The 27,499-nt window shown below is 41.8% G+C and overlaps 1 protein-coding gene across 11 annotated transcripts in view; it reads left to right on the forward strand.

Annotated features, from left to right (window-relative positions):
* Positions 1–27,499, forward strand: part of ATP11A (ATPase phospholipid transporting 11A) — a 274,169-nt gene that overhangs the window by 70,544 nt on the left and 176,126 nt on the right. For 10 of the 11 annotated variants that reach the window (XR_009555173.1, XR_009555172.1, XM_060233726.1 and 7 more), the window contains exons 2-5: positions 8,373–8,495; positions 11,960–12,049; positions 13,403–13,483; positions 21,076–21,183. Coding sequence is in view for 9 of the 11 variants with exons in the window: in XM_060233726.1 (XP_060089709.1) it covers positions 8,373–8,495; positions 11,960–12,049; positions 13,403–13,483; positions 21,076–21,183 (402 nt within the window). In the remaining 2 variants the exon portion in view is untranslated. Of the gene's footprint in view, positions 1–8,372; positions 8,496–11,959; positions 12,050–13,402; positions 13,484–21,075; positions 21,184–27,499 lie in introns of those variants that run through there. The other variant, XM_060233733.1, reaches the window with a different exon arrangement.

A 27,499-nucleotide genomic window follows, 5' to 3' on the forward strand; every position in this document is an offset into this window, starting at 1 on the left:
GTACAACAATAGATAAAAATACATACAGTTGAAACCAATAAAACCAGTTAAATGAAAAAACAATTGTAAATCCTGATGGCATCCTAGTAAGATTCTTGTAGTCCAGGTTTCTGGATGCTGCATGGGAGAGACCTCATGGAGTGGAGGAAAGAGGTGCCAGCTCAGTCTCTGTCCTCAGTCAAAAGCCTGGCAGAACATCTCTGCCTTACAGGCCCTGTGGAACTGTAGAAGGTCTCGCAGAGACCTGGTGTCCTCTGGCAGAGGATTCCACTAGGTCAGGGCCAGGAGTGAAAATGCCCTGGCCCTCATAGAGGACAGCTGGACCTTTTTCCCTGCTGCTTGTGCACAGCATAAGCTGTGTGATACAGTTATAAGTAGTTTCAAGGATCTTTGCAAAACAATCTTTTAACCCCTTCTAAGGAGTGAAATAAGCTTAATTTGTAAATTGTGCCAGCCTCTTGGCTTATGTCTAGTTATAGGTTGGGCAAGGTTTCTTCCAAAAATTTTACCAAGACAGTATGGGAGGAGATAAGAACTCTCACAGTGGGTAGCCTGCAGAATCATTAAATACACATCCAAAGGTTATCTCACATATAACCAGGATGACAACCTTTAGAAGCTGCTAGTTTTAGTTTTAGAGCCCCGTGGCGCAGAGTGGTAAAGCTGCAGTACTGCAGTCCTAAGTTCTGCTCACGACCTGAGTTTGATCCCGGTGGAAGCTGGGTTCAGGTAGCCGACTCAAGGATGACTCAGCCTTCCATCCTTCCCAGGTTGGTAAAATGAGTATCCAGCTTGCTGGGCGGGAAGTGTAGATAACTGGGGAAGGCAATGGCAGACCACCCTGTAAAAAGTCTGGCATGAAAACGTTGTGAAAACAACATCACCCCAGAGTCGGAAACAACTGGTGCTTGCAAAGGGGACTAACTTTAATTTTTTAGTTTTAGTTAGAAAAAGGGCTAGCAGCAACATCAAATACACTCCTTCAGAGGTTTTTTTTTCCTGGAAAAAGAGGTACTGGACCTCTCAAGATGGAAATGAAGGAGAAACACAGGTGCCTCTCACGAACTTTAAAACATTATTTTTGAGAGTTTTGTTTCCATGAAGAGGTTTTGGAATGCCATTCCACCACATTCTCACAGAAAAAAAAGCCCTGAACTCCGTATCATACTATGCTACTTTTCCTCGCAGGAGCTCCTTTGCATATTAGGCCATGCCCCCTGATGTAGCCAATCCTCCAAGAGCTTAGAGGGCTCTTAGTACAGGGCCTACTGTAAGCTCCAGGAGGATTGGCTACATTGGGGTGTGTGACCTAATATGCAGAGGAGCTCCTGCTAGAAAAATAAAAAGATATAATTCCAAATCCCTAGCATTTGCACTTGTATACTGGACATAGGGCCTAGCAATGGGGTAAACATGTGCCTTCACATACTCTCCTTTAGCACAGTGCTAAATAAGGTCATACTTTTAGATAACTTTCCAGAGTCAATAGAATAAAAGCCACTTGTAGTATAATGGAACAAACAGCTGAGCCAGTGACTTATAAAGTAATAAGCTTATACTCTACTGCAGGGTTTCTCAAACTTTTCTTTCCCATGGTCCGGTTATTTTTACACTTCTCCTTCATGGCCCACTAAAATTTGGGGGTGGAGCCAGGAGACAGGAATTATGTCATCTCCTGTGGTGTCAAGGACCAAGTGATGTCACTTCCGGGACACACTGAACCAAAACTCCACCTTTTCCTCTGATGCCACTTCCAGGGCACTCCCCCAAACCTGCCTCTTCTTCGGAAGTAACTTCATTTTCAGAAAAATCTCTCTGAAACTCATGCTGAGCCAAAATGGGGATGGAAAGTAGGCGGTCCTCTTTTTTCACCCCGACACCTGCATGCACCTATCTGTTTGTGTATTCTTCTCCAGATTGCAAGCACTCCTAATGCCCATGTTCAGTTGCTTGCACCATCTACACATCCCTTCCTCAACAGCACTGGCCAGTGTATGCAATTGGGAATGCTGTTGCCATTGCCATCAGGAATGCCACTGTGTACCACCCACACTGGGCCCTGGCAGCTGCTCTACCTCAAAATATGCTGACACATTTAGTAGGTCCTTCCTTCAGCTACTGCTACTGGAACCCTGCCTCAAGCTACAAGAAAATCTTTTGACAGCTATTTTTCATACTTTTCTTTGGTTGAAACATGGGGAAATTGCTGTGAAAGGTAGTAGAGAATTGTATTGCAATTAATGAATTAATTTCAAGTTATATGAAGTTCATACAAGCTTTTCTGCAGTTATCCCAAAAAGGATATCTATGAGGGGCTTGCAGCTTTTTACTGGCTGTGTTTCCCATGCTTTTAAAAGCAACCTGCTGTGCAGATACTTAGTAGTGAACTACTTTCATCCTTTTTAATATCTACAGGAGGAGTTTAATTTTGGTGTCAGACAGCTGTTAAAAGCAGGACCAGTAAAATGGTGCCAAGTTCATAGTACCATCTCTTCCAGTGTGAGATATACTGCAGTAATCTCCAATAATCTCCTTCTGCCCCACACCTCTTACTCTCACTCACAGAGATCTCATAGAAGGCCACCTGACTACAACTGGGGGTGCCAACTTTTCATTGGCAGAGCTCCTATGTCTGCAACAACAGTATGATGAACAGAAAAGTTTCATCCATTAAAAATGGAAGGAGAGAAAGGGAAAGAATGAAATGGAAGGAAAGGAAAATGAAGACATGGAAAGGAAAAAAAAACTTAAGAGGAGCCATGTTGGATCAGGCCAGTCCAAAATTCCCTTATACAGTGCCCAAAGAGCACCAGAATGTCCACCAGTGGGGCCAGGGCACTAGAAGCCCTCCCACTGTTGTTTCCCCCCCTCCCAGCACCAAGAATATAGACAGAGCATCACTTGCAGGGAAAGAAAGAAAGAAGGAGGGGGGGAGGAAAGAAAAAAAAACCTTCCTCACCATCAGATGACCCTAGCCAGCAAAAATTCTGCCCAGGGGTCGTTTGGTTAAAAAAAATAGCTATTGGAATGCTCACTCCCCACCCCTCCTGGCTGAAAAAAACATACACACCCTTCTTTGCCACCCAGGCCTCCCGGGAAAATCTCTCCAAAAGAACATACTGCAAGGCACATGAAAGCTCATACCTTGAAGAACGTTTCATGGGTCTAAAGTGCCAGTGGATGCTAGCTTTTCTCTCAAACAGTGGGAGCAAGGGAGAAGGAAGGAGAAGCAGCCCATCTCCTCTCTGCATAACACAGACAGGGCGGGGCTAGCTTTGCTGGGGGTGGGGCTAGCTTTGGCTTTTCTTGTGACCCGGGAGTGAGGCTTCCGTGGGCCAGTACCGGGTCATGACCCTGCAAATGAGAAACACTGCTCTACTGCAATATTTACTCCTGCTGCTGCATTGTCTTCTACCTTTTCAACCCACTTAACCGCATAATGGCACTTGTCATGACTTAGACAGTTTTTAGTTTGTGTTTTGTTATTGTTTGAGTCCTACTGCATTGTTTATTGGAGGCCCTTGTTGTCTAATTGAATTGGATTTTTCTTATTTTGTAATTTGCCTTGAGTCTCTATAAAAGAAGGAGACTATAAACAAAGTAAATAAAATAAAATACTGTTTACGTGGTCCTGAAAGCCTTCATAACTTTAGTCATCTTTGTAGAGAGTTCAAAGGGGTTCAAAAGTCATGCAATACCTCCTTGAGAAGAGGGGTTGGTCAACCCAGCCTTGAAACAGGCCGTGGTGCATCCACTGCAGAGATGCTTACTTTCAGTAACCATTAACCAGTCTTCAATGTTCTATTCTTGAGTAAGATGACTGAATCAGTGGTGGCTTGGACACCTTTAAACATTCTTGGATGAGATGGATTGTTTGGGTCCTTTCTGATCTGGTTTCAGGCCTGACTATGAGACTGAAACAAACTGGTTTGCTCTGATGGATGACCTGTGCTGGGATATGGACAGAAGGAATGCAATTCTGTTGATTTCCCAGGACCTCTCAATGTTTTTTTGATACCATTGGTATCCTTTTGGACTGTTTTTCTGGGTTGGGACTTGGAGATTCCATTTTGCTGTGGTTCCAGTTCTGCTTGGAGGATAGGTTTCAGAAAGTAGTGTTGGGAGATTGTTTTCAGGTCTTTGGCCTGTGGGGTCCTGCAAGGCTCCATCTTGTCCCCTATGCTTTTCAGCAGTTAACCTCTGGCAGAGGTTATTCAGAGATTTGGGCTGGGTTGTCACTAGTGAGCAGAAAAAAATCTTGCCACTTTGGTACAGGCCTTAATTACATCTATATCAGCAAGTGGCCAAACTGTAGCTCAGGAACCAAATGTGGCTCTTCCACACTTATTGTGTGGTTCCCCATTGGCCAGCTTGAAGAAGGCATTTGTCTCTTTAAATCACTTCTCCAAGCAGAGCCAGCCAGCAGCTTGGAGAATACATTTGAAGTTAAAGTTACTTTCTTTCCACCTCTCCCTCCCTCCACCCATCTATCCTTCCTTCCTTCCGTCCATCTGTCTTGTGGCTCTAAAAAATCTGATGTTCATGTCTTACAGCTCTCAAACATCTGAAATTTATTCTCTGTGGCTCTTAAGTTAAGCAAGTTTGGCCACCCGTGATCTATATTATCACAGTGCACTCTATGTGGTACTGCCCTTGAACTGAAATGTTCAGAAACTTCATTTGGTTCAGAATAATGCAGCCACAGCATATTGACTGGGATGGGTTGTATGGACACTATCAGTTCAGTCTTGGCCTATCTGCATTGGCTTCTAATTTGTTTCTGGGTACAAATCAAGGTGCTTTAACATCTTATATGGCATGGGATCATCACACTTAAAGGCGCACCTGCTCTTTTTCATTAGGCTAAAATAATTCTCCATAGAATTGCACAGTAGTAGTACTCCAAAATTCTTTTATTTTAAACAGAAACACTGGGCATGAGCAAGTTAACCATTCACTGTGTTCCCCCGTTTCCAATCTAAGCTGTCATCATAGCTTCTGTTTATTCCACGCAGGAAAAAACTAGAATTGATTCCTTCTGTTTTTGTCTTCTTGAAAGAATGTTTCATGGTACTTTTGTCAAATAGACTAATGTGATCCAGTGGACAGAGTTCTGGAGATGGATGCAAAAACTAATCTTTGTGCATGCATCGAGCCAAGTCACTGAGTTCTCAAGCTGTAAAACAGCATTTTTTACTTTTGTAACAAGTTCATGTTTTACAGTTAATATCTTGGACGTAAGGCACTTTACATATGGAACTTTTTTTGTGATTTAAGCTTTTGTGGACTAGTTCGTGAAAGTTTGTGCTGCAATAAAATGGTTAGTATTTAGGTTTTTGCTATGCAGGGCCAACACAATAATCCATCTTCGATAATATTAATAAGAATTTTATTGATGGCTTCTCTTTTCTCAAGTTTCCTAAATCTGCCATTTACAAAAAAGATACCCTATAAATGCTTAAATCTTAACTAGCAAGCTGATAATGTTTCTGCACTGCTTTTGAACATTTACGTCTCCTCCTATTTTTAAGTTTTCTGTGATGCTAAACTTTCATGTCCTTAAACTGAGACACAAAGTCATATATAAATCGTTATTTCTTGACCATTCAATTTTGATGAAGATAAGATTCTTGAAGATGTCCTTTGTATGTGAAATAAAGACAGCTTAATGGATTTTTACAAGCTTGAGGATTCTATATTTTGCTGACAGTGCTGAAGCGAAAAGAGACCATAAGTAATGCTTCCTCATTGATAGTGCCAATGAAGCGGGGTTTCGGTACATCGAGCTTCAGGTTATTATTAGAAACTTATAATGCTTAGGTTTATTTATGGTTTCTTGGATGTACATTTAATGGACTTAAGTAATAGCGTAAAAAACATAGGATACACCTCACTGCTCCAGCCACTTCCTTACCTTTTTTTTTTTTGTAGAGTTGTCAGTGTCACTTTCTAAATGAAACAGTAGAGGTTAGATAGGGAAAATGGGCTGCTCTTTGTGTTGGGGAAAGTGATCTTTGGCATTAAGCTAAAGAGCCCATTGTTGTTCTACTACCAATGTATATATGTAGTTCCTTAATGAGAAGAGATGTTCTCTGTTGTAATAATGGTTTTTTAATAATGCATAGCCCAAATTCTGTTATGCTGGACAACTTTGGTTGAATATTGTTCTGCTTGCTGCCTTTATCCAGACAGGTAATGGCAATTATCTATGTATATGGGTGTTTTGTTTTGTGATGAACTGTGTAAAACATGGAAGGTGTTAGCAGATCTTTCAGATGGACTTACAGATCTGTTTTAACTCATACGAGAGAAAGGTCTTTATCAACAGCTAAATACTGAAATGCTTTGACTGTTAAATGCCAGGAATCGCAACTAGGACCTTTTAAATGTATAGCATGTGCTAGCTCATGGAATTGTAGCTCCTGTAGCATAAATATCTTACTATCTTTAAAGAGAAGTTTCTACCCCAGACTTGTGCTTCAGATTGAGAATGACTCTAGCTGAAAACTGCAAATTGTACATCTACATCTGTATCTACAAGTGCAGGGTGTAAAAGTCCTCATAAGAACATAAGAGAAGACATGTTTGATCAGGCCAATGGTCCATCCAGTCCAACACTCTGTGTCACACAGTGGCCAAACCCCGCCCCCCCCAAGTGCCATCAGGAGGTTCATAACTGGGGCTGGAAGCCCTTCCACTTTGTCTCCCCCCAAGCACCAAGAAAACAGAGCATCACTGCCCCAGACAGTTCCAATAATATGCTCCATATTTTTATCCAATCTCCTCTTGAAGCTGGCTATGCTTGTAGCCACCACCACCTCCTGTGGCAGTGAATTCCACATGTTAATCACCCTTTGGGTCAAGAAGTACTTCCTTTTATCCATTTTAACCTGACTGCTCAGCAATTTCATCGAATGCCCACGAATTCTTGTATTGTGAGAAAGGGAGAAAAGTACTTCTTTCTCTACTTTCTCCATCCCATGCATAATCTTGTAAACCTCTATCATGTCACCCCACAGTCTATGTTTCTCCAAGCTAAAGAGCCCCAAGTGTTTTAACTTTTCTTCATAGGGAAAGTGTTTCAAACCTTTAATCATTCTAGTTGCCCTTTCTGGACTTTTTCCAATGCTATAATATCCTTTTTGAGGTGCAGTGACCAGAATTGTACACAGTATTCCAAATGAGACCGCACCATCGATTTATACAGGGACATTATGATACTGGCTGATTTGTTTTCAGTTCCCTTCCTAATAATTCCCAGCATGGTGTTGGCCTTTTTTACTGCAACCACACACTGTTTTGACATTTTCAGTGAGTTATCTACCACAACTCCAAGATCTCTCTCATGGAGACATCTCTGTCCCATCCTCAAGATCTGGCCATTTTTTTCTCTTTCCTTCTCCCAGACAGTCTCCACGGCCTCCTTTCCCTGCTGCCTCCTCCCTTTCTCTCCTCCCTTTCTGTTTCCCCAACTCTTGTCTTCAGCTTTCCCTTAACTTGGTAGCCATCAAAGCCTTTCCGCTTTTCTTTTCTCTCTCCATACCACCCGCCTCTCCTTTCCTATTCCACCCTGGTTTGCCTTCCCTTTTTCTGCTTCCTTCCTTCCCTCCATATGCTTCTTCACCTTCTTCAGACTCTTCTCCAACCCCAGTGTCTGACACTAATCAGGGTATAGAAGCCTTGACAATGTCTAGAGTTGCTTAGAGATGGAAACCAGAGGGGAAGCTGAAATTAGGTGTACTTCAGATGTTGCATTTGCATCAAAAGAACAGGAGAAACACATTTCTTATATTTTCTTGCAGACTTAAATTTCAACATTTCTTTACAGTATATATCTAACCACTTCACTCTGTAAAGTTTGTAAATTTTGCTCAGATTTAAACCCACTATGAATCTGGGTCTGAATCCTAATTAACACTGTCCCATCCCTTTCCTTTAACAATTGTGGGGTTTTGGGGCATGTTAATATGTCTTCATATCAGGGTGAACTGCAGTCTACATATCTGGGAAAATGTATTTGCCATCAAGATTTAGATAAATGGATTATGCTTTTAAAAATGGAAGTAATGCAAAGACAAAGTATATTAAAACTTGTTTTAAAAGGTAAGTGATTTGAATTGTATGGGTTTGTCTTTATTGCTTTAGGGGCTTAGTGAAGGCTATTAGATGCAGGATTGTGACAGCTCACTCCTGTGTGTCACCTATGTATTCCTCAAGAAAAGATAAGTAGATACTTGGGAGATGAAATTTTGACAGCTATATGAGAATGAAGGTTGTATTGATGGTGAGAGATAGAACTAGCCTGTTCAGTGTATGACTCATATGTTCAGAACGACTGGGTGGACTGAAATGACACATTCTTTCTTTCACAGTGTGCTGGAGAAGAGAACTGGGTGGACAATAGGACGATATATATTGGGCATCGTGAACCCCCTCCAGGCACTGAAGCATACATTCCACAAAGGTATCCAGATAACAGAATAGTATCCTCAAAGGTAGTGTATTTTCCCCTGGTTTGCCTATTACATCTATTTTGTTATGTCAAATTTTAGTTTTCACTAACAGTGTATTTGTTGCTTCCAGAGCTTCTCTCTCTCTCTCTCTCTCTCTCTCTCTCTCTCTCTATATATATATATATATATATAGTTTTATTAGGCATATAAAAAGATAACAATAACAATTTTAGTTAGAATCCAGATCCATAAACACATATACAGAAAATTAGACCATCTTCCATATATACAGAAGAATTAAGAACAAAATCCATAAAACAAAATTCTCACATGTTGCAGCCTCAATATAGTTATGATATCATGTAAACATTGTGGTATGTGAGATCTTGTAATAGAACAATAGAATACAAATGGAAAGATGCCTTAAGGAATATAAACCACTTAGTCATAATGGATATGTTCCTCTAGGAGCTTTGTAATTCAGCCATACTATCAGCTATTTTATCCATAGCATAAATTTCCCAGATCTTGTTATACCAACTACTTAGAACTCTAGGAAGGAGAGCCGGTTTGGTGTAGTGGTTAAGTGTGCAGACTCTTATCTGGGAGAACCAGGTTTGATTCCCCACTCCTCCACTTGCACTTACTGGAATGGCCTTGGGTCAGCCATAGCTCTGGCAGAGGTTGTCCTTGAAAGGGCAGCTGCTGTGAGAGCCCTCTCCAGCCCCACCCACCTCACAGGGTGTCTGTTGTGGGGGAGGAAGGTAGAGGAGATTGTGAGCCGCTCTGAGACTCTTCGGAGTGGAGGGCGGGATATAAATCCAAAATCTTCTTCTTATCTTCAGAGGAATGGGGGTTTTCCACTCCCTTGCGATTACCATTTTAGCAACTGTTAACAAAGTAGAAATCAGGGTTTTTTTCTGTTTTGAGGGATCTTTACATTTTGCCAGAGGCCTAAAAGTAATAATTCCAGTCTTTTTGGTACATCACAATGAGTGGTTTTAAACAAAAAAAAAAGAGACAGTACTCCAGTCCAAAAGTCATTTACAACTTTACATTGCTACCACATGTGTGCCAATAGCACCACAAGCCTTCCAACAGTGGAGATTGGTTATTTGAAGTACGACTTAAGCGTACTGGGGTTAAGTACCAGCATAGAAGTAATTTCTGGCTTTGTAATTGAATGTTTAGGGATTTTGAAGTCAGACTAGGTGAAGACCAGATTTGGTGCCATAATTCCTCTGTTAGGGTTAGGAAGCTACTTTTTTTATCAACAGCTGTTCAGACATGTATTAAAATTAAAAACCACAACATTGATTTCTACCATTGAATTTACAAATAGTTGAACTGTCTCTGGCTTGTCTAAAAATTATGGTGCAAAAATAAAAACTGTACAAAAATAAAATGCCTCTGAAGACAGAGGCTTAGGCCTGTAGCCATGGGTGGGGGGGGGGAGGCTATGGTTATAGAAAGAGGAGGAGTCTTAGCAAGAAAAGTGAACTGTAAATAAGTACAAATTCAGTGCTCTCCTAAACAGACCATTTTGTGAAGAGCAGAGTCCAGCAGGGCCTGGAGATCTCCTGGAAATATTAGACAACAGAGATATGTTCTTTTGAGAAAATGGCTGCTCTGGAAAGTGGATTCTATGGCATTATACCCTGCTGAGATTCCTCCACCAAATCTCCCGGGAACTTCCCAATCCAAATTTCGCAACCCTAAAAGACCCATGAGAAATCATCCTAACCAGGGCTTTTTTTGTAGCAGGAACTCCTTTGCATATTATGCCACATACCCCTGATGTAGCCAATCCTCCATGAGCTTACAGTAGGCCCTGAAATAAGAGCCTTTCAAGCTCTTATAGAATTGGCTACATCAGGGGTGTGTGGCCTAATATGCAAAGGAGCTCCTGCTAGAATTCCACCCCTGATCCTAACCATGCCATGGTAGTCTACTCAGAGTAATAAAAACAATTAAACATAACAAGGAGGCCCTGAAAGTGGCCTTTCTAGTGTGTGTGTATACACACACACATATATATACACACACACCATATAGTTCTTATCTATATTATTTTTTATTCATTTTGTCTGAAAGAGTTTAATCTGAAAGGAAACCTGATAACAGATTCACTTTAGCTGCACATGGGCAGAAAATCATGTCAGAAGAGCTGTCTGATTGTGTTACTGACTTCACATGTAGTGGAAATGTTACTAGGAGGTCATATTAGAGTTCATTCGCTTAAAGGCATGTCAGTAATGCTAACTAGCTTGACATGGAATATTAATAATAGCTGTTAGGAATTTTGATGCATAAGATATTGGCAGTGATGCATAAGATATTGCCTTGGCACTATGGATCCAGCTTTTGGTTTCAAGTAGATAGAAACATCTTCAGTTGTCACTGAAAGCAGAATAAAGAGGCCAGGGAATGTCTAGCAGGTGGCTTGCCTGAGCTAGGTTGTGGCCTATTGAAAGCTTCCCTAATCACTTAGGCACACATTCTCAAAGTGGGGAAGGTGAGAGGCGGAACTCCATTCAGAGAGTAATCCTAAACAGATCTCAGAATCCTACTCAGATTTATTCAGGAGGGTTTACTCCCCAAAGAGGATTGCGCCGTCACCAGCACATCTGTACACAATAAGATTTCAGAGCCATAAAATAAGGCTGATGTCAATAGTGCAGACATAATTAATAAACAACATTTTAACCAGTTGCTTCCTTGTGGACCATACAGAGGCACAAATTTGGCCACCTTAAAAGTGGTTTTGTTGAAACAATCTGAGAGGAGGAGGGAAATACAAAATCCATTGAGTCTATGTGGATTATGTATGTCAGTTGTCTTGTAAGTTTCTAGCCATCTTAGATGGTCTCCCAGCTGTCTCTAGCTTCCTTCCTGATCTGGCCACCCATACCAAATCCTTCCTAGATTTAAAAAAAAAGACCTTTTCCTGGTATCTTCCTGCATGAGCTGGACACCCAGATAAATACCACACTCTTCCCAGATTTCCAAAAAATGACTTTTGTTTGTTGCTGGGACCTTGACATGCTCTGCACTGTCTCTTCTATCGCTGCAAGTAGCAATAATAATTTAGTTCCTTTCATTTCCTCAACCTGCAACTCAGTGCATTCCTTCTTCCAACGAATTCCTTCCAAATAAACATCACAGCCATACTCAGAAAGATGTATTCTATTTCCTGCTCTTCATAATACCACACTGCTTATCAGTACTGCCTTCTTGTCTCAGTGTATCAAATTTGCTTATGATCATTAGATTATTTTGCAGCTATGTTCTGTATTTACTCGTAGCAAGAAATTATTATACTGTGGTAATAATCCAGAGAAGGTTGGTCATGCTTAACTCCATTATAAACCAATATTTAGATCTGATTAATAATTTTCTCTGAACTAGCTGTTTTTCTTTTTTCATCATCAGTAATAAGTAAACTTGCTGCATCGTGTCTTTTTAAAAATAATGTATTGTCATAAGCCCTTATCTGTTTCTTCTAGTACACTTTTTGGAACTTTGTACCGAAGAATTTATTTGAGCAGTTCCGAAGAATAGCAAACTTTTATTTTCTTATAATTTTTCTTGTACAGGTAAGATATTTCATTTTGTTCAGTTTTTAATACAATATCCTTGTCCAGGGTTTTGGGGTTTTTTTGCTTAGTTCAATCTTGAGAAGAACTTTTTAAAATTAAAAGTTTTAGAGTATGTTAATTTTGATATGTCAGTTAATAGTTTGCAGAAAGCATTTCAGTTCTTTAGATGAAATTTTTGTCCCACAATAATCAATGACATTTTACATCTTATATTTTGAATCAGTTAGCAAGTATATTTAATGACATTTCCAAGTAAAGCTTCTAAGTGTGAGCCAAAATTGTTCAAGGATCGTAAATGAGCATCCAAACATATGAGACTGCTTTTTACAGAGTCATGCTGTTGGCCCATATAGTTCAGTATAGTTTAGTCCAATTGGCAGCCGCTTTTTAGGCTTTCAAACAGAAAAAAAAGTCTTGCCCAATACCTGTAACTAAAATGTGTCCTAAATGAATTCAGAGCTGTGAAGACTATGGAGCAGAAGGGTGTAGTTATACACTTAGATTGTCATATATATGGCGCTTCTTTTAGCAGTTGTGGCTGTTGTTTGCACTGCTATCACTGTAGAACTTCAAGACTCCTTCATGCATAATATTTTTAGGTGATTGCTTAAGCTAAGTTAAGTGAGAGCCAGTTTGGTGTAGAAGAGAGCCAGTTTGGTGTGGTGGTTAACTGCCCGCTCTAATCTGGAAGAACCAGGTTTGATTCCCCACCCCTCCACCTGCACCTTTTGGTATGACCGTGGGTCATTCGTAACTTTCTCAGTGCTGTTCCTCTCAAGATTGGTTCTGGGAGATCTCTCTCAGCCCCACCTTCCTCACAGGGTGTCTGTTGTGCAGAGGGTAAGGGAAAGGAGATTGTAAGCGGCACTGAGACTTCAAGTGAAGGGCAGGGTATAAATCCAATCTCTTCTTCTTCTAACTAAAAAATATAAAGTGTGATATTGACAAGCTTTTTATTTATTTATTTATTTATTTTGCAAATACCTTCATGTAGATATGCTTGTCATGGAACCATAATTGACTGCTGGACTCAGTTGAGAGTGCACATGGTGACAAAACTAGATTTTTTAAAATGTAAATTAGCCTTTTGGACTGTGGTTTTCTGGTCAGAGATCAACTTTGTAGAACTTTTCCCCCATGTTGCCAAAAGGTTTATGGGGTGTTTATTAGGTTGCAGCTTACTATTCTTGTTGTTTAATTACAGCCATTGCATAATACTTTGGCAAAATTTGGAACTTAAAAAAAAAAGCGTTGAACCAGATTTTTTAATTTAAAAAATCAGTTGAATTCACTGTATTTACTTTTCAATTTTTGTTCTGTAAAATGGTATAATAATTCTTTGTTTTGCAGTTAATTATTGATACACCAACTAGTCCCGTGACAAGTGGGCTTCCACTTTTCTTTGTCATCACTGTAACAGCTATAAAACAGGTAAGAGTCTTGCTTGTCCAAAGTGAATATATTATTAGTGCTGTGCAATTGTTCTCATCCATTAGGAGATACCAAGCAGCAGACGGATGTAATTCAGTGTGCATTTTCTAATTTCCTTCATTAATTCACTTACCAGGATGCTTTTTCTGGGGAACAGGAAGTTGGATCCTTCAAAGGCTGCTTAGGTAGTCTTTTATTAGAATACTCGTTTTTCATTACTAACAGTGCAATTGATGAGACTGTAGCTTAAGCCATTTGAAATCCATGCACTTAGACTGGGATAACTCTATATAGGATTGCACTATCAGTCTCTAATTACATTTGCCTCCTTGAACCCCATGGTGATCTTTTTCGTGGTCTCTGTGCTTCACACCCATGGGATGAAGCATCAGCGCTGATCCCCGATCGGTAGTACCCAAGACTGGGATTTTAATGTGCCAGCATCCCATGAGCATGCACAAAGCCCCCACCACACATGCTCCCGGGACAGCGCAGAGATCGCGCCAATTCCTTTTTGACCACCGAGTCGGACAGTCACGTTTCGGCTTCTCCAGTCGGTACTTACCTTTCTTGCCTTTAACCGGGTATTCTTAGTTATAGTTCTAGTTGTTGTTGTTGTTTTTTAAAAATAAACTAGTAGTTAGTTGGTTTTTCCGACCCTTTGCGGTCTCCCCCCCCCCCTTTTCCCTGTTTTGTCAATGGAAAAGCGCTGGGGATTCTTCAAGTGCTGTCATCAGTGCAGGAGTAAAATTCCTCCTCTGGACGGACATTCCCTTTGCCTACTGTGGATGGGAGAAGGACATAGGGTAGAGTCCTGCCACCAGTGCTCCAAGTTTTCAAGGCAGACCAGGAAGAACAGAGCGGCCAGACTTTCGGCAGCCCTGCTTAAGTCAGCCCTGACCCTGCAAATGGCAACTTCGACGTCAACAGCGACTACTGCCTCATTGATACCGACGTTGCCATCAATGACGAGTCAGCAGACTCAACTTTTTCACACCGACTGCCCCCCGCCAAGCGCGCGGACTTGGTGTCAGCTTCCGATTCTTCCACTCCAGCCAAGAAGGCTAAGGGAGAAGGGGAGCGCTCCTTGCAGGAGCCGAAAAAGCGGAAGGAGAAGCAACAGCATGTAGAACAACGCACTCCTTCTCTGCCGCTGAAGAAGCGCTTGGACCTGAAGATCATGCAGCCAATACCGTCAAAGCGAATCCTGGCCTCGCCGGCACGATCGAAAAGCCCCTTGGGACCGAGCAACCCACAGCCGGTTTCCCTCTCCGGCTCCGAACCAGAGATCGATCTAACACAACGATCGATCTCATCGAAGGCTATATCATATAGAGGCACGGACTCCACTTCGCCATCGGAGGTCAACACCCCACGATCGAGAGACATATCAACACCGGTCGCTAAACCTGATGAGCAGCAGGATAGGGGACGAGAGCAGCCTGATTCCTTTCGTTGCCCGATTCCACTACTGAACTGGGACCCACGGCCTTGGTTGTACCCCTTCGGAGGTTTTCCCTACCAGGCACCGTACTCTTGGTATTGCCCGCAGAACCCAGATTGGGACCAACGGTCGGAGGCTTCCCATCGCTCCAAGGTGTTGTATTGATCGGCCCTGAGCAAACCCTCAACCTCGACATCAATGCCGGAATTGTGACTGAGGGCCAGCACTTCCCAGCCTCACATGCCAGAACACACCCAAGAAGCGCCGCATTTGCCTGAATGCTTGGAGGGTAGTGACTCTTCTTCCCCATCGGCACTGGAGTCGGACGATGAACACCACTCAGAGCAATCTCTGGAGCAAAGGACAACTAAGGATCTTCCCATCTCTCCTTCGGAGGATTTAAACTCCTATGGGGAGCTTATAAAAAGACTGGCCCAAGCTCTCTCATTGTCTACGGTTCAGCCCCAGCCTGTGATAGACGACATGGTGTTTGATATTATTCAGAGAGACACATCTACACCCATAGCCCTACCTGTGACCAAGGTTATACAGCCGGCTATTAAAGAACCATGGGCGAAGCCGGCTTCAACCCCTATCTCCTCTAGGAGATTGGACCACATGTATAGAATTCAGGAACAAGGGGCGGAGTACTTATTCAGACATCCTCGCCCCAACTCAGTTGTCGTCGCATCTTCGTTCAAGGCCAAGAAAACTCATTCTACACCTCCCGATAAGGAGGGTAAGAGACTGGACAATTTTGGCAGGCACTTCTACTCCGCAGGTGCGTAGGCATAAAGATCTACAACTACTCTGCATGCATGGCCAGGTACCATTATTCCTTTTGGGAGCAGCTTACACCACTTCTGGCCTCCCTGCTGGACGAGAAACAAGCCTCTGCAAGGAAACTGCATTGCTTTTGTCAAAGTAGCAACTGACGGCGTCCAAACATATGGTCGATACTGCAGCTGAAACTTTGACATCAGCAGTAACCTTGAGACATCACTCCTGGCTTCGATCTATGGCACTGCACTTGGACACGAGATCGTGGGTTGAGGATCTTCTATTTGAGGGGGTAGGACTTTTTAGTTCTACCACAGATTCCGTCCTCCAAGAGATGGACAAGAGTATCAAGACATCTAGAAATCTTGGAGTTCCATCTACATCTCGTCCCAATCGACCTTGCCCAAACCCTAGACAATGGTTTAAGAAGCCATATCCTTCCAAGTCACCAGATAGGTCATGGAAACCTTGCACTCCACAACAGGACAACAAGAGCCCTTATTCAAGGGGCAAAACAAAATTTTCTTCACCACCCTCACACTCAGCTAAATCTAAGGGCTCTCAGAACCCTAAGCAGGGTCTTTGACTTTGGCCTCCGTACCATCCACCCTTCTCCCCCCCCCCTCTGGCCCTACACGCCTTCACAGTTTTCTACCAGCATGGAGGCTTATTACCACCGACAAATGGGTCTTGTGGATAATAGAGGAGGGCTACGTGATAGAATTTGTTCAGCTTCCCCCATGTTCAAAATTAGTGATTACTCACCCTACACCAGTCCTGTTGGAAGACGTTCAGAACCCCTTGGCCAAACAGGCAATAGAACTGGTTCCACCTCCTCTCAAAAGGCAGGGATTCGATTCGAGGTACTTTGCTATCCCCAAAAGGACGGTGGGCTCTGCCCAATTATGGACCTGAGGGACTTGAACATCTTCATATTCTATCAGAAATTTCGGATGCTGGACTTCTAGGCTCTGTCATATTAGCTTCAGAGGGCTCCACAGATCGTCCTCCTGTGGCACCTCTGAGTCTGGCTGTTGGAGGGGTGTCACAAAAGTGATGCCCCCATAGGAAAGTCCTGAAGGGTTTTTTTCTTTGGCATGGAACTTTTACGGGGAGTTAGGGGTACAGCGGCGGCTGCCCCTGTGTTTCCTGTATGTCCTGAGGCTCCACAACCATTAAAAGCTTGCGCACCAGCAGAAAAAGAATGCCCGACTGCTTTCTTGCTTTCGCTTTTCTCAGTACGCCTGATGTAGCGTTTTTCTACTCCTAATGTGACAATTCTACTTGTCAAGTAAGTGACTCCTCAACACCGCTGGCTAATGGGTCACTTTGCATAACAACGAGAGGCTAGCTCAAAGGAAGAGAAATGAGGCCTCGAAAAATTACGAGCAAGCTTAAGTATTGGATTGAATGCAACTACTAAAATCGACTCCTATTATAATTGGACATATACTAAAGAGATTATTATTAGGCTGCAATATGATCTGAACATAAAGGAGATAACATTTGAAATCTCAGCTGGAGCTGTCGTGGAATGTGGATTTAACAAGATCTTGAAGCTACTTTCCAATTTGGATTAAGAGATTGAGTTTGCTGTCAGAGAAAAATGGCACTGCCTAGCGAAATGTCTTATAAAAAGATATCAAATATTTCTCTGAGACAGGATCTTGGCTCATTTATGCAGCTTATTAAAGAGCAAATGGGTTGTTTTATGCTGAAAGCTAGCGAAATTGCAAACCTACAGGAGTTGAGTGCTAAAGAGATTCTGCTGACATCTGAGGAATTGGAATGGGAAAGTGATACGCTCCAAAACAAACAAAAAACCCCCCAAAATGGTCGCCTATGTCGCAGTATTAAAAGAAGACTAGAAATTAAGATCCAGTGAAATCATGCTGAGAGGAAAAACCCACTGTTGAAAACCCTGGGGGATGGTCTCCTGTTTCCGTGGGGGAGCAAGTTCCTCTATCTTTTCCCCCCATTGCTTCTCCTCACCAGAGTCCTCCACAAGCTGATGTGGGAGAGACCAGAGTGCATATTGATCGCTCCCTGGTGGCTCAGACAAAACTGGTTTCCGATCCTCCTAGCTTTCGGGGGGGGGGGGGATCAATACCACATGCTTCCTCCAGAACCAGACCTCTTACTAGCTCGGGGGAGGGTCCCTATTTCATCACAATGTGATCTGAAGTTGAGAGCTTGGAGGATCAGCTTCCAGCCTTCTCCGGCAGAATCAGACACGTCTTGCTGAATAGTAGGAAGCTTTCAACTCACCGCTGTTACAGCAGCAAGTGGTTGAGGTTTTCTAATTTTGTCAGAGAGCAGGGTGTGCCAGCTCAGAGTGCTGGACTTGAACAGGTTTTTGAGTTTCTTTTATCCCTGGTAGATGCTGGCCTTAATCACTCTTCTATTAGGGTTTATTTGGCTGCGATCTCAGCGCACCATGCCCAGGTGGAAGGAAAGTCTGTGTTCACACATGGGCACACTAAACATTTCCTGAAGGGCTTGCTTCGGTTATATCCACCTTCCAGAGTGCCTCCCTCTTCCTGCGACCTTCCATTGGTATTGGATAGGCTTACGGGGAAACCGTTTGAACCTCTAGCCACCTGCCCGTTGCATCTGTTATCATGGAAGACTGTTCTCCTAGTTGCTGTCACCTCAGGTAAATGAGCGGGTGAACTGGTAGCTTTGCGCTCTGACCCTCCTTACATCACCTTCCATGTTGACAGGGTGTCTTTGGCACCGGATGTTGCTTTCCTTCCTAAGGTAGTCTCAAGTTACCATCTGAACTTAGAGGTCACACTACCAATGTTCTATCCCGCGCTCTCCTCGGCTGAGGAGCAGAGGCTGCACTCGCTGGATGTCCTTCATTCTGTTCAGAACAAAATGTGAGTCGAGTCACACTTTAAAGACCAACAAAATTTTCCAGGGTATAAGCTTTTGTTAGTTCAAAGCTGATTTTGTTGTTCCAAGAACATCTGGATTTTGTTGTTCCAACAACTTTTATGTACTTATTTACAGTTATGACTTGCTCAGGTTTGAAACTTTGTAAAGGTTAACATTACCTGATGAAGGGTACTTTGATCCTTGAAAACTTACACTTCAAAAATTTTGTAGGTCTTTAAAGTGCTACCGGACTTGAGTTTAGCTCTTCAACTGCATACCGACATGGCTACCAATGTTGCCTCTAAGCTGAGTTAGTGTGAGCTAGTTTTCCAGCTCACACATTTTTGTTTTGGATTAGGAAGGATGGCCCCAGAACAAACTAATTTATGCAGTAGCCAAATCACTCACTCACAACTTTAATGACAGTAGCTCACGAAGTAGAATTTTTGCTAATGAGACTTCACAGTTTAGAGGGAGCATTGATGGCTACCTCTGAAACTATTGCGAATTAAAGCATTGAGAAAACACTCACTAACTTTATAATATGCAGTTTACACTACCTCAGCTTTAAGTCATGTGTCAGATTAAAATCACACAGGAATGGACAAATAATGAACTGAAATAATATTTCAGGCAAACCCCTGGAAGTCTTGTCCAGCTCTGGGCCAAGCATCCAGTTGCTGTCCAAAATAAACTTCATATGTGGCTGTAATGCACAGGCCATAACTTCTGATATAAACCGGTGACTTTGCTTAGAATGGTGGAAATCCATGTGGTAAGCAAGTTTGGACATTTACAACTGCTATGCAAAGTTTGTTTCAACAAAGGCCTCTATATAGAGGCAGCAACATATGACGGGCTTTTAGTGTTTTTTTTTTTATTTCACAAATGTACCATGGGAACTGTTTGAAAATGTATCTCCTGAGATCATTTTAAACGCACTGAAGATTCTTCGATTGCATTCCATATTTTGTTTCTTTCAGTGGTAATATTATCTGCATCAGTTTGTTGGCATAGGGCAAGAATATATTGAACAAATGAATGGGGGGGAAATGGTTTAGCCTATTCAGAAAATGTTGAAATAGTTTTTTTTTTATCCAACTCTGCAAAGTTAACTTGTGATCACTGCTTTTTTTATCCTAACTGTCTAGTTTGCAAGAAGAGCTTGTGTTAGCTACTTTTCGTTCATCAGCTGTAAAAGAAGAACAAGTGCTAGCATTTTTACACTTTTGCAATCAACAGCTGTGATCTGTAGTTGATTTCCACAAAAGTGATACCAGGTCTTTGTGACAAATACAATAATGAGCTAATTAAGTATGTCTTTTTTCCACCTGAAAATATAATCATTGGTACTAATCAAGAATTGGAGCTTAAGAGCTATCAAGAATGGGAATTTAAGAGCTATCAGATTGAATTAAGCCGTGCTATTCAATTGCCATTAAAGCCCTGGTTGTGCATTGGATTGGGGGGGTGGGGGTGGCTGCTCTGGCAGACAGAGGCAGGGACACTAGGGAAACCTGCCATGAGGAGCCCTGTTGTTGCTGTGCTATATCAGCAGCCACAGAAGCAATGGGGACACCACACAAACCTATCTTCATGTGGGAAACACCTCTGTACCTGCTATTCCTCCAAACCAAATGAATACCAAAAAGCTTTCAGTTGTGCTCTTTCTATTATGCCCTATTTTTGCTTGTGTGTTTCATATCCTAAGATTTGGGAGTAACAGAAACTTGATTTACCATTTAATGATCCCAGTTGCATTGATACGTTTCATAAATACATTAAATACTGGGGAATGATCACTAAGATTTGTTGTTCTTCTCTGAGGAGACTATTGGAAACTGGTACAAACCACATGTCTCTTGCAAATGTAATGTTACCTGGCTAGTTGCTAGTGTTAAGGGATTAGTATTGAGCTGGAGGATTAAACTGAAGCTATCTTGGAGCTTGTGTTAATAAAATGGGACAAAGAGACAGTGCTATATCTTTGCTAATGGTTACAGCAGTTGTGCAAGCTCACGATTGGGTTTAAGGTTCTTGCGAACACGAACCCTCACATTAAGGCTACCCAGATCACACCATAACAGGCTGCCTTGCCATGACTTGGCTGAAGTTCCACTAATCCTGTCATGAACCCAAATGCAGCATGACCCTGTGTAAACCAGATGTTCCTTGTGTCGGAAAGCATGGCCTGTGATTTCAGCACCCTCTCAGACATAGGAATAGGAATGAGGACTAACTGGAAACAAATGAACAAGTGAATTTCCCTTAATACAGGATACTTGATAAGTGGATTGAACTGGAATTATTCTGTTTTAAAGAAGTTGGCAGACATTCAGGATCATTTCAACTCCTGCTTTTTTACCCTTTCCTCACCATCACCAAATAATGGTAGAGTTTCTCCGCTTTTATGGTACAGATCCAATAGGCCAAATATTAAATGCTACTTTTTATTTGCTTGGAATGTTTAACTGATTATTTCTTTTAGGGCTATGAAGATTGGCTTCGTCATAAAGCTGACAATGCAATGAACCAATGTCCTGTTCATTTTATTCGACATGGCAAACTGGTTAGAAAACAGAGCCACAAGCTGAGGGTGAGTTCCATATGCCTTGAACAGGGCTTTCTTGGTTAGTTTGTATGTAGGGGATGCGTTCAAAAACATTGAAACAAATGTTGCTTTTAACAGCAGATTTTACATATTTTAATTACATTTCTAAATCTGTAGCTGCTCACAAATGTGTTTAACAATTTCTGTTCTTCAGATCACAGTAATAAATAAAAACCAAAAGGAACAGAACTTGCAATAATGTCTCATTGTAGCAAAAGTTTTCTTCTTTCAATCCTGATCCTGGAATGTTTCAGATTCTTACATTCTCAACTTCCAACTTTAACACTAGGAAACAAGATATGCTAAAACATATGTTGTGGGGGGGGGGGGGGGAATCTTTCCTTTAACCATTGTTTGCTATTATTTAGTAAGCTGTTCATGGCCTCCCTTGTCCCCAAAGAAATATCTCCTTTCATTTTAATCAGCAGCACCCTCAGAAGAAAAATCTGCTTCTTCACTGTCCTTTCTCACTAGAAAGGAGAGAGTGAAACCCAGCAAGATATTACTAGGCAGCTGCTGCTACTCTATGTGCTCTCCCAGTTCTTAACTAGAACAGGAAAGCTCTGCTCTAGTATTGCCAGCTTGAGGTTGAGAAATTCCTGGATTTTAGTGAATCGTCCTGTTGGTTCTGCTGTCAGCAGAACATTCAGTCTGCATAAAAAGCATGCCTGTGGCTTAGGGATTGTAAGAAGGGGTCATAGAGGGAGGGATCCCTAGTACAGAAGTGCAGCATACACACCTTGCCCGGATTAGTTAATCACTCTTGTCCTGATCAACTTCAATACTTCCGGATAATCCATATTTCTGAGCATTATGACAGAAAGTCAAGGAACTCAAGCCTATTATCAATGCACCTCTCCCAAGCACTTCTGAAATTGTCTTTCTTCAACAGGTGCAAACCCCACCCCCTTGGGCATTGAGTACTGAAAAAAAAATCCCTTCAGACTCAGATTAAAGGCAGCAATCGAAGCCCTGGACTCAAGTACAAACTACCTCTTAACAATAGTTCTTTCAAGTGCAAAACAGCTAGACACTCCTGTCATCCTGCACAGAAACTAAAGATGTGTATAATCCAGAGACTCAGAATTTCCATTTATCTAAATGCCTGCCCCAAACAAGGCCTGATAAATTATTTTAGAATTTAAAGCCTTAATAACTGCAGGTACTTGCTGACCTCCACTTAAATAAAACAACGGTTAAAAGAGTGCTCATAATCGTCCTAGCAATTTGAGTAACGGAGTGAACGTGACTATCCAGGTGAGATTATGGCTGAACATAACTCCCACATATTTAAAGTGGGCCACCTGCTCTATTTCCCCCATTGATAGCCCAGATCTTCTGCTAGCACAGGGTCTTTTTGTATCAATAAATGCATTTATGCCTTACAAAGATCAGCTTCTGATCTAGATGGTAGCACTGTGTCATCTGCAAATGATGACTTTCATGGCCAGCCAGTATACAGGGCCAGCATGCCCACTGGTGCCCCCCCCCATCTGACTCACAGGGGTGGGGTCAGAGGTTGTCAATGCCCAACATGGCGGCCACTGTGGCAAGAGGAAGCGTGTGCCCGCACTCAGGATGGCCAGTGATTATAAGGCGAGTGGGTGGGCAGGAAGGGAGCTCAACCCTGCCTCTCAGAAGCTGCCAGTTGTGACCCACTGCAAGAGCCACCACTGTGTCCCCTCAGGAAGGAAGGAGGCCCCACCTTGGTGAGGCTGGCTGGGCACCCATGAGTGAAATAGACATGGAGGTGGGAACACGCGCAGATGGCTGGCTGATGGGGAACCTCATGTTCAGTGGATCTGTCTGTCGAGAGTTGCTGCTGAGCTTGGCCTTCCTACCTCCCTTCAGGTCCATTCAGCTGGTTCTCAGCATGTGGAGGGGAACAGTGGGGCCCCAGCCTGGCTTTGTCCACAAGTGTGGGGGGGCAGATGGGTATGGCCTGGCAGGCAGGCGGGACAGCAGGGCAGGCGGGGGCAGGGGTCTGTCAATGGAGGGGGAGGCCATTGGGGTGGGGTGGAGGGGCCTTGCCTATGGTACCAAAAAGCCTGGCACTGGCCCTGCCAGTATAGGTATTAAGTTCTAATTTGTGAAAGCATCTTGTCATTCACATAAAGATTAAAAAGTAGAGGGGCTAGTAAACATTTAACACCTTGTGAAAGGGCAATAGGACCCTCTGGTCCATAGCAAATTTGTGCCATTGGATTTTCATGCAAATTAAAAATTAGCCAGAGAAGCCTTTTATCTATTGATATTTTAGCCAGTTTAGCCCATATATGACATCTTGGGGCTGAATTGAAAGCTGCCCTAAGATCCATAAAAATAGCTTCCTGGGAGAGAAGAATATTTGCCAGCTAAATGATACAGTATGAGACAATGATCATGGGCTGAAGCACCCCTCATAAATCCTGCTTGTTCAAGATTCAATATAGATTCTGATTCTACCCAGTTCAGAAGCTTGGGACAAAGTAAGGCTTCATATACCTTGCCTATTGTTGACAGCTAATCGTTGACAGTTAATAGGCTGATAATTTGTAGGATCATTGTTGGCCCCACTTTTTTGTATATTGGAATTACTGTTATTATTGCTTATTTCCTAGCTACTGGAATAATTCCTGAGACTTTAATCTTGATTAAAACAATTTTATTGGTAACATATGGTAATAAATCTATATCTTACATCTTTTTTAAAAAAGCTTCTTTTATCTACCCCATATATTACTTTCTACCCACCCCTCCCCCGTTACTTGACCCCCGCCAGTGTTATTTACTTAAAATGCAAATATTTAAAGGTACCCTTAAGTATTAAAACAAAAATGTATATTCTTCTTCTTTTTAAAACTTAATCATTATCAAAGATTGTCCAATGTCCTTTTATTTTCCATTCTTTTTCTACATATCTTCTAAACTTTTTCCATTCCATCTTAAAAACTTCTAAATCGTAGTCTCTTAATATTCTTGTTAATTTGTCCATTTCACTCCATGTCATAACTTTTATAATCCAATCCCATTTCTCTGGTATTTTTTCTTGCTTCCACAACTGCGCATACAATGTCGTGGCAGCTGAGAGCAAGTACCAGATTAAAGTTCTATCTTCTTTTCAAAATTTTTCCATTTGTAGTCCCAACAGAAAAGTCTCTGCAACTTTGTTAAACTCATATCCCAAAATCTTAGAAATCTCTTGCTGAATCATCTGCCAAAACATTTTAGCTCTTTCACAAGTCCACCACATGTGGTAGAAAGAACCTTCATGCTTTTTACATTTCCAACATCTGTCTGGCATCTTATTATTCATCTTTGCCAATTTTTTAGGAGTTATATACCATCTATACATCATCTTAAAACAGTTTTCTTTAATACTTTGACATGTTGAAAGTTTAATAGAGTTCTTCCACAATAATTCCTTAGACTTTAATTTGGGTGAAATGGTGGGCCAGCAGGTTGCTCCACCATAGCAGATTGGCTTTCAAAAGATTGATTGGTATTAAATTAGAGAGCCTGTTGTCTCTGCGAGAACCGGGTGCCATAAGTCAGTCTCAGGGGACTCAACCAGAACCCATCCTGAGTCATATCCTGGGGCCTATGCAAAGATAGAAGTAAAATGATGTTTCCAGGTCCTAGGAGCAGTACATGATGGAGTACTGGACACTACAGAAGGGCTATTAACCATGTTCCCGAAAGTCTGTGTCTCGTTATTAGTGATAGCAGAGATAAGAATCTTCCATCCTTTACATAAAGGATGTATAAAGCCACTTTTTATACTTCTAAAAGGATACTTCAATGATACGAGATCTGATAAATGAGCATGTTGGTTAGTGCATTTTAAAAGACAAAATTTAGCTCTAATCCTTCTGATATATTATTTGCATCCATCATAAAACCAAGTATTTCTTTGCGCAGTCCTAGAGGTCACTGACAATTTTGTACAAATTGGCTTGGCCTCTTTGATTTTCATTAAGTACATTAGACTTTCTGCTCTTTAGCACACAGGCAAAAACTTATTTATTATCTTTTCTTCCTGCCCCTTTCTGGGCAAGGAATAATAGATAAGTGTTTGTAGCTTTACAAATAGACCTTTAAAATATGTTCAGGCAAATTTGGAGGTTTTATGTGTTCTTTTTTTTTTTTTAAGTAGCCTCACGTAGCAGAAGGTCTATGATGAGCCCAGTTTGAACCCTGTTATGAAGTTGGATGAAGGCAGTGCATCAAGATGTAATTAACTGAGCAGAAGATATTGGACCTTAGCATCGCTTTAAAAAAGACTGCCCTGATTGAGTGGTTCATACACCTGCGCCCTTGTATTGGTTTCTATATTGCAGAGTTACGGCCTTGAAGTCAGTTGGCTTCAAAGGGTGTAACACTACTAAAGGCAGCCCTGATAAGGAAGTACACAGAGGTCTGCCCTAAATGTCATTTAAACATCCAGTAGTGGAAAGGGAATTGTCTAAAACTGACATTACAGTATACAAAGAGTGCCATCATAGACTTGCCATTTCTCCTTGAACACCACAGCTTAGGGGTGTGATTTAGGTCTACTCAAGTCAAAAATATATCCAAAAAATAATTTGTCAGTATTTTTCAGGTATATTTAGACTTCCTGAATGTATCCAGGTTTTCTCAGGAAAACAACCAAAAAAAAAACCTATGAGAAAATCCCAGAGATATACAGGAATTTCAGCTGAAATCAATCTGTGCCCACCCCTTAGTTGTTTGTTGGGCAGGTTTATGTAGGCTTATGCTCAGAACTCCCCACCACCTTGGCTGTAGCAAGCTTTTCTTACCAGGCTGCCAGAGAAGCCAGCCCAAGATCAGTTGGATTGGTGGGGAGTTGAGAGCTCCCAACCGGCACAGCTGTGTGCTGCCTTCTCTTGCCACCTAGTTTGAACTAGACAGCAGGAGAGGGCACCAGCTCAGCTAGGATGAATATGCCTGTTTGGAGCCCATTGCTCCTTGCAGGCACCACTCAGTGCTGCCTTCTCCTGCCACCTGGTTTACCGATGGTCCCCATAGGGCCTCACATTTTTTCAGCTCTATGTTTTCCCATAGAGCTGAAAAAAATTAGGTTTTCCAAACATTTCCTGAATCTGAATACCATGCCTGTATTGGGATTTGGAAATATTAGGAAATACTGATATTTTTCAGGTTCAGTATATCTGAAGCACAAAGATACTGGGGGGGTGGGGGGGTTAGTGCCCAATATGAAATGAAGGTAAACTGTAATAATAAACTAAATATTTGGGAGTTGCTGCTCTTTAATGGTGCTTCAAAAGCTGCTGTCTGAAACAGACTGTTTTATTCTGTCCAAGGGAAGGGTTGGTCCAGAGTACAGTTTGTTTAACCATGGCAAGAAACCTTCTGTACAAAATATTGTACCAGTGCCCTTTAGCTGAATCTACTTTGGGTACATTCCACTGTTCTCTCAATTACAATTTAAAAATTTGTAAAAAGAAAACAGGGAATGAGGTAGTTGACAAGGAAGAGTAGGAGTGAGGGCAGACTCAATAAGGATCATATTCTTGTGGGCAATCTTACCATCTCCTGAGGATACTGGACCAATATTTTCTTCAGAGTTATATGTGTTCCCTGGAAAAGGTGATCTAACTCAGGGCTCTCTGTCTCATTTTAATGATTCTCTGTCACGTCAAGTTCTTGTGGCTTTATGATATCTCTGTAATGGGGCTTCTCGTCTAGGACTGTGGTAGTTTGAATACTAATCTATATAGACAGAGAACTCCTGTGAGGTCTTGTATATTGCAAGAAGAAATCTTTGTATATTTTTTTCTTCTGGTCTAGGGCCAGGTTTGAAAAGCAGAAAAACACAAAGGGCCAATATTAGAAAAGAAAAGATGCTAAGTGGTACCACAGTTTTCAACTGCAAAAAATCACCATGCTTTGATATTGGTATCCATATTGGGACTTAGGCAACAGGCCACCAAGGTGTTGCAATCCTATGCATACCTACCTGGGAGGAAGCTCCATTGACCACAATAGAATTTACTTTGAGTATACACACAATAGAATTGTGCTTCAAGATATGCAAGAGATTGCTCTTTTTATGGAAGAAGTTTCTTGAATTCTCTGAAGTATGTTCTTTCAAAGCTGGTTCCTAGGTTGTTCTTCCTACTTGTGGTTGGTTGGATACGTAGGAGACAAAAAGCATTGTCAGGAGTGATTATCACAAATGTTGTCATAAGGAACTAGAAGAGTTCCTGATGATGGCCTGAGTATTCCATAAAGCAACACTGGAACAGTTATAGTCCAAAAATGCATTGCCCTATCCCCTGTCTCTGCATGACTGGAT

The sequence above is a fragment of the Heteronotia binoei genome, chromosome 3 (genome assembly GCF_032191835.1).
Source record: "Heteronotia binoei isolate CCM8104 ecotype False Entrance Well chromosome 3, APGP_CSIRO_Hbin_v1, whole genome shotgun sequence".
Classification (NCBI taxonomy): Eukaryota; Metazoa; Chordata; class Lepidosauria; order Squamata; family Gekkonidae; genus Heteronotia; species Heteronotia binoei.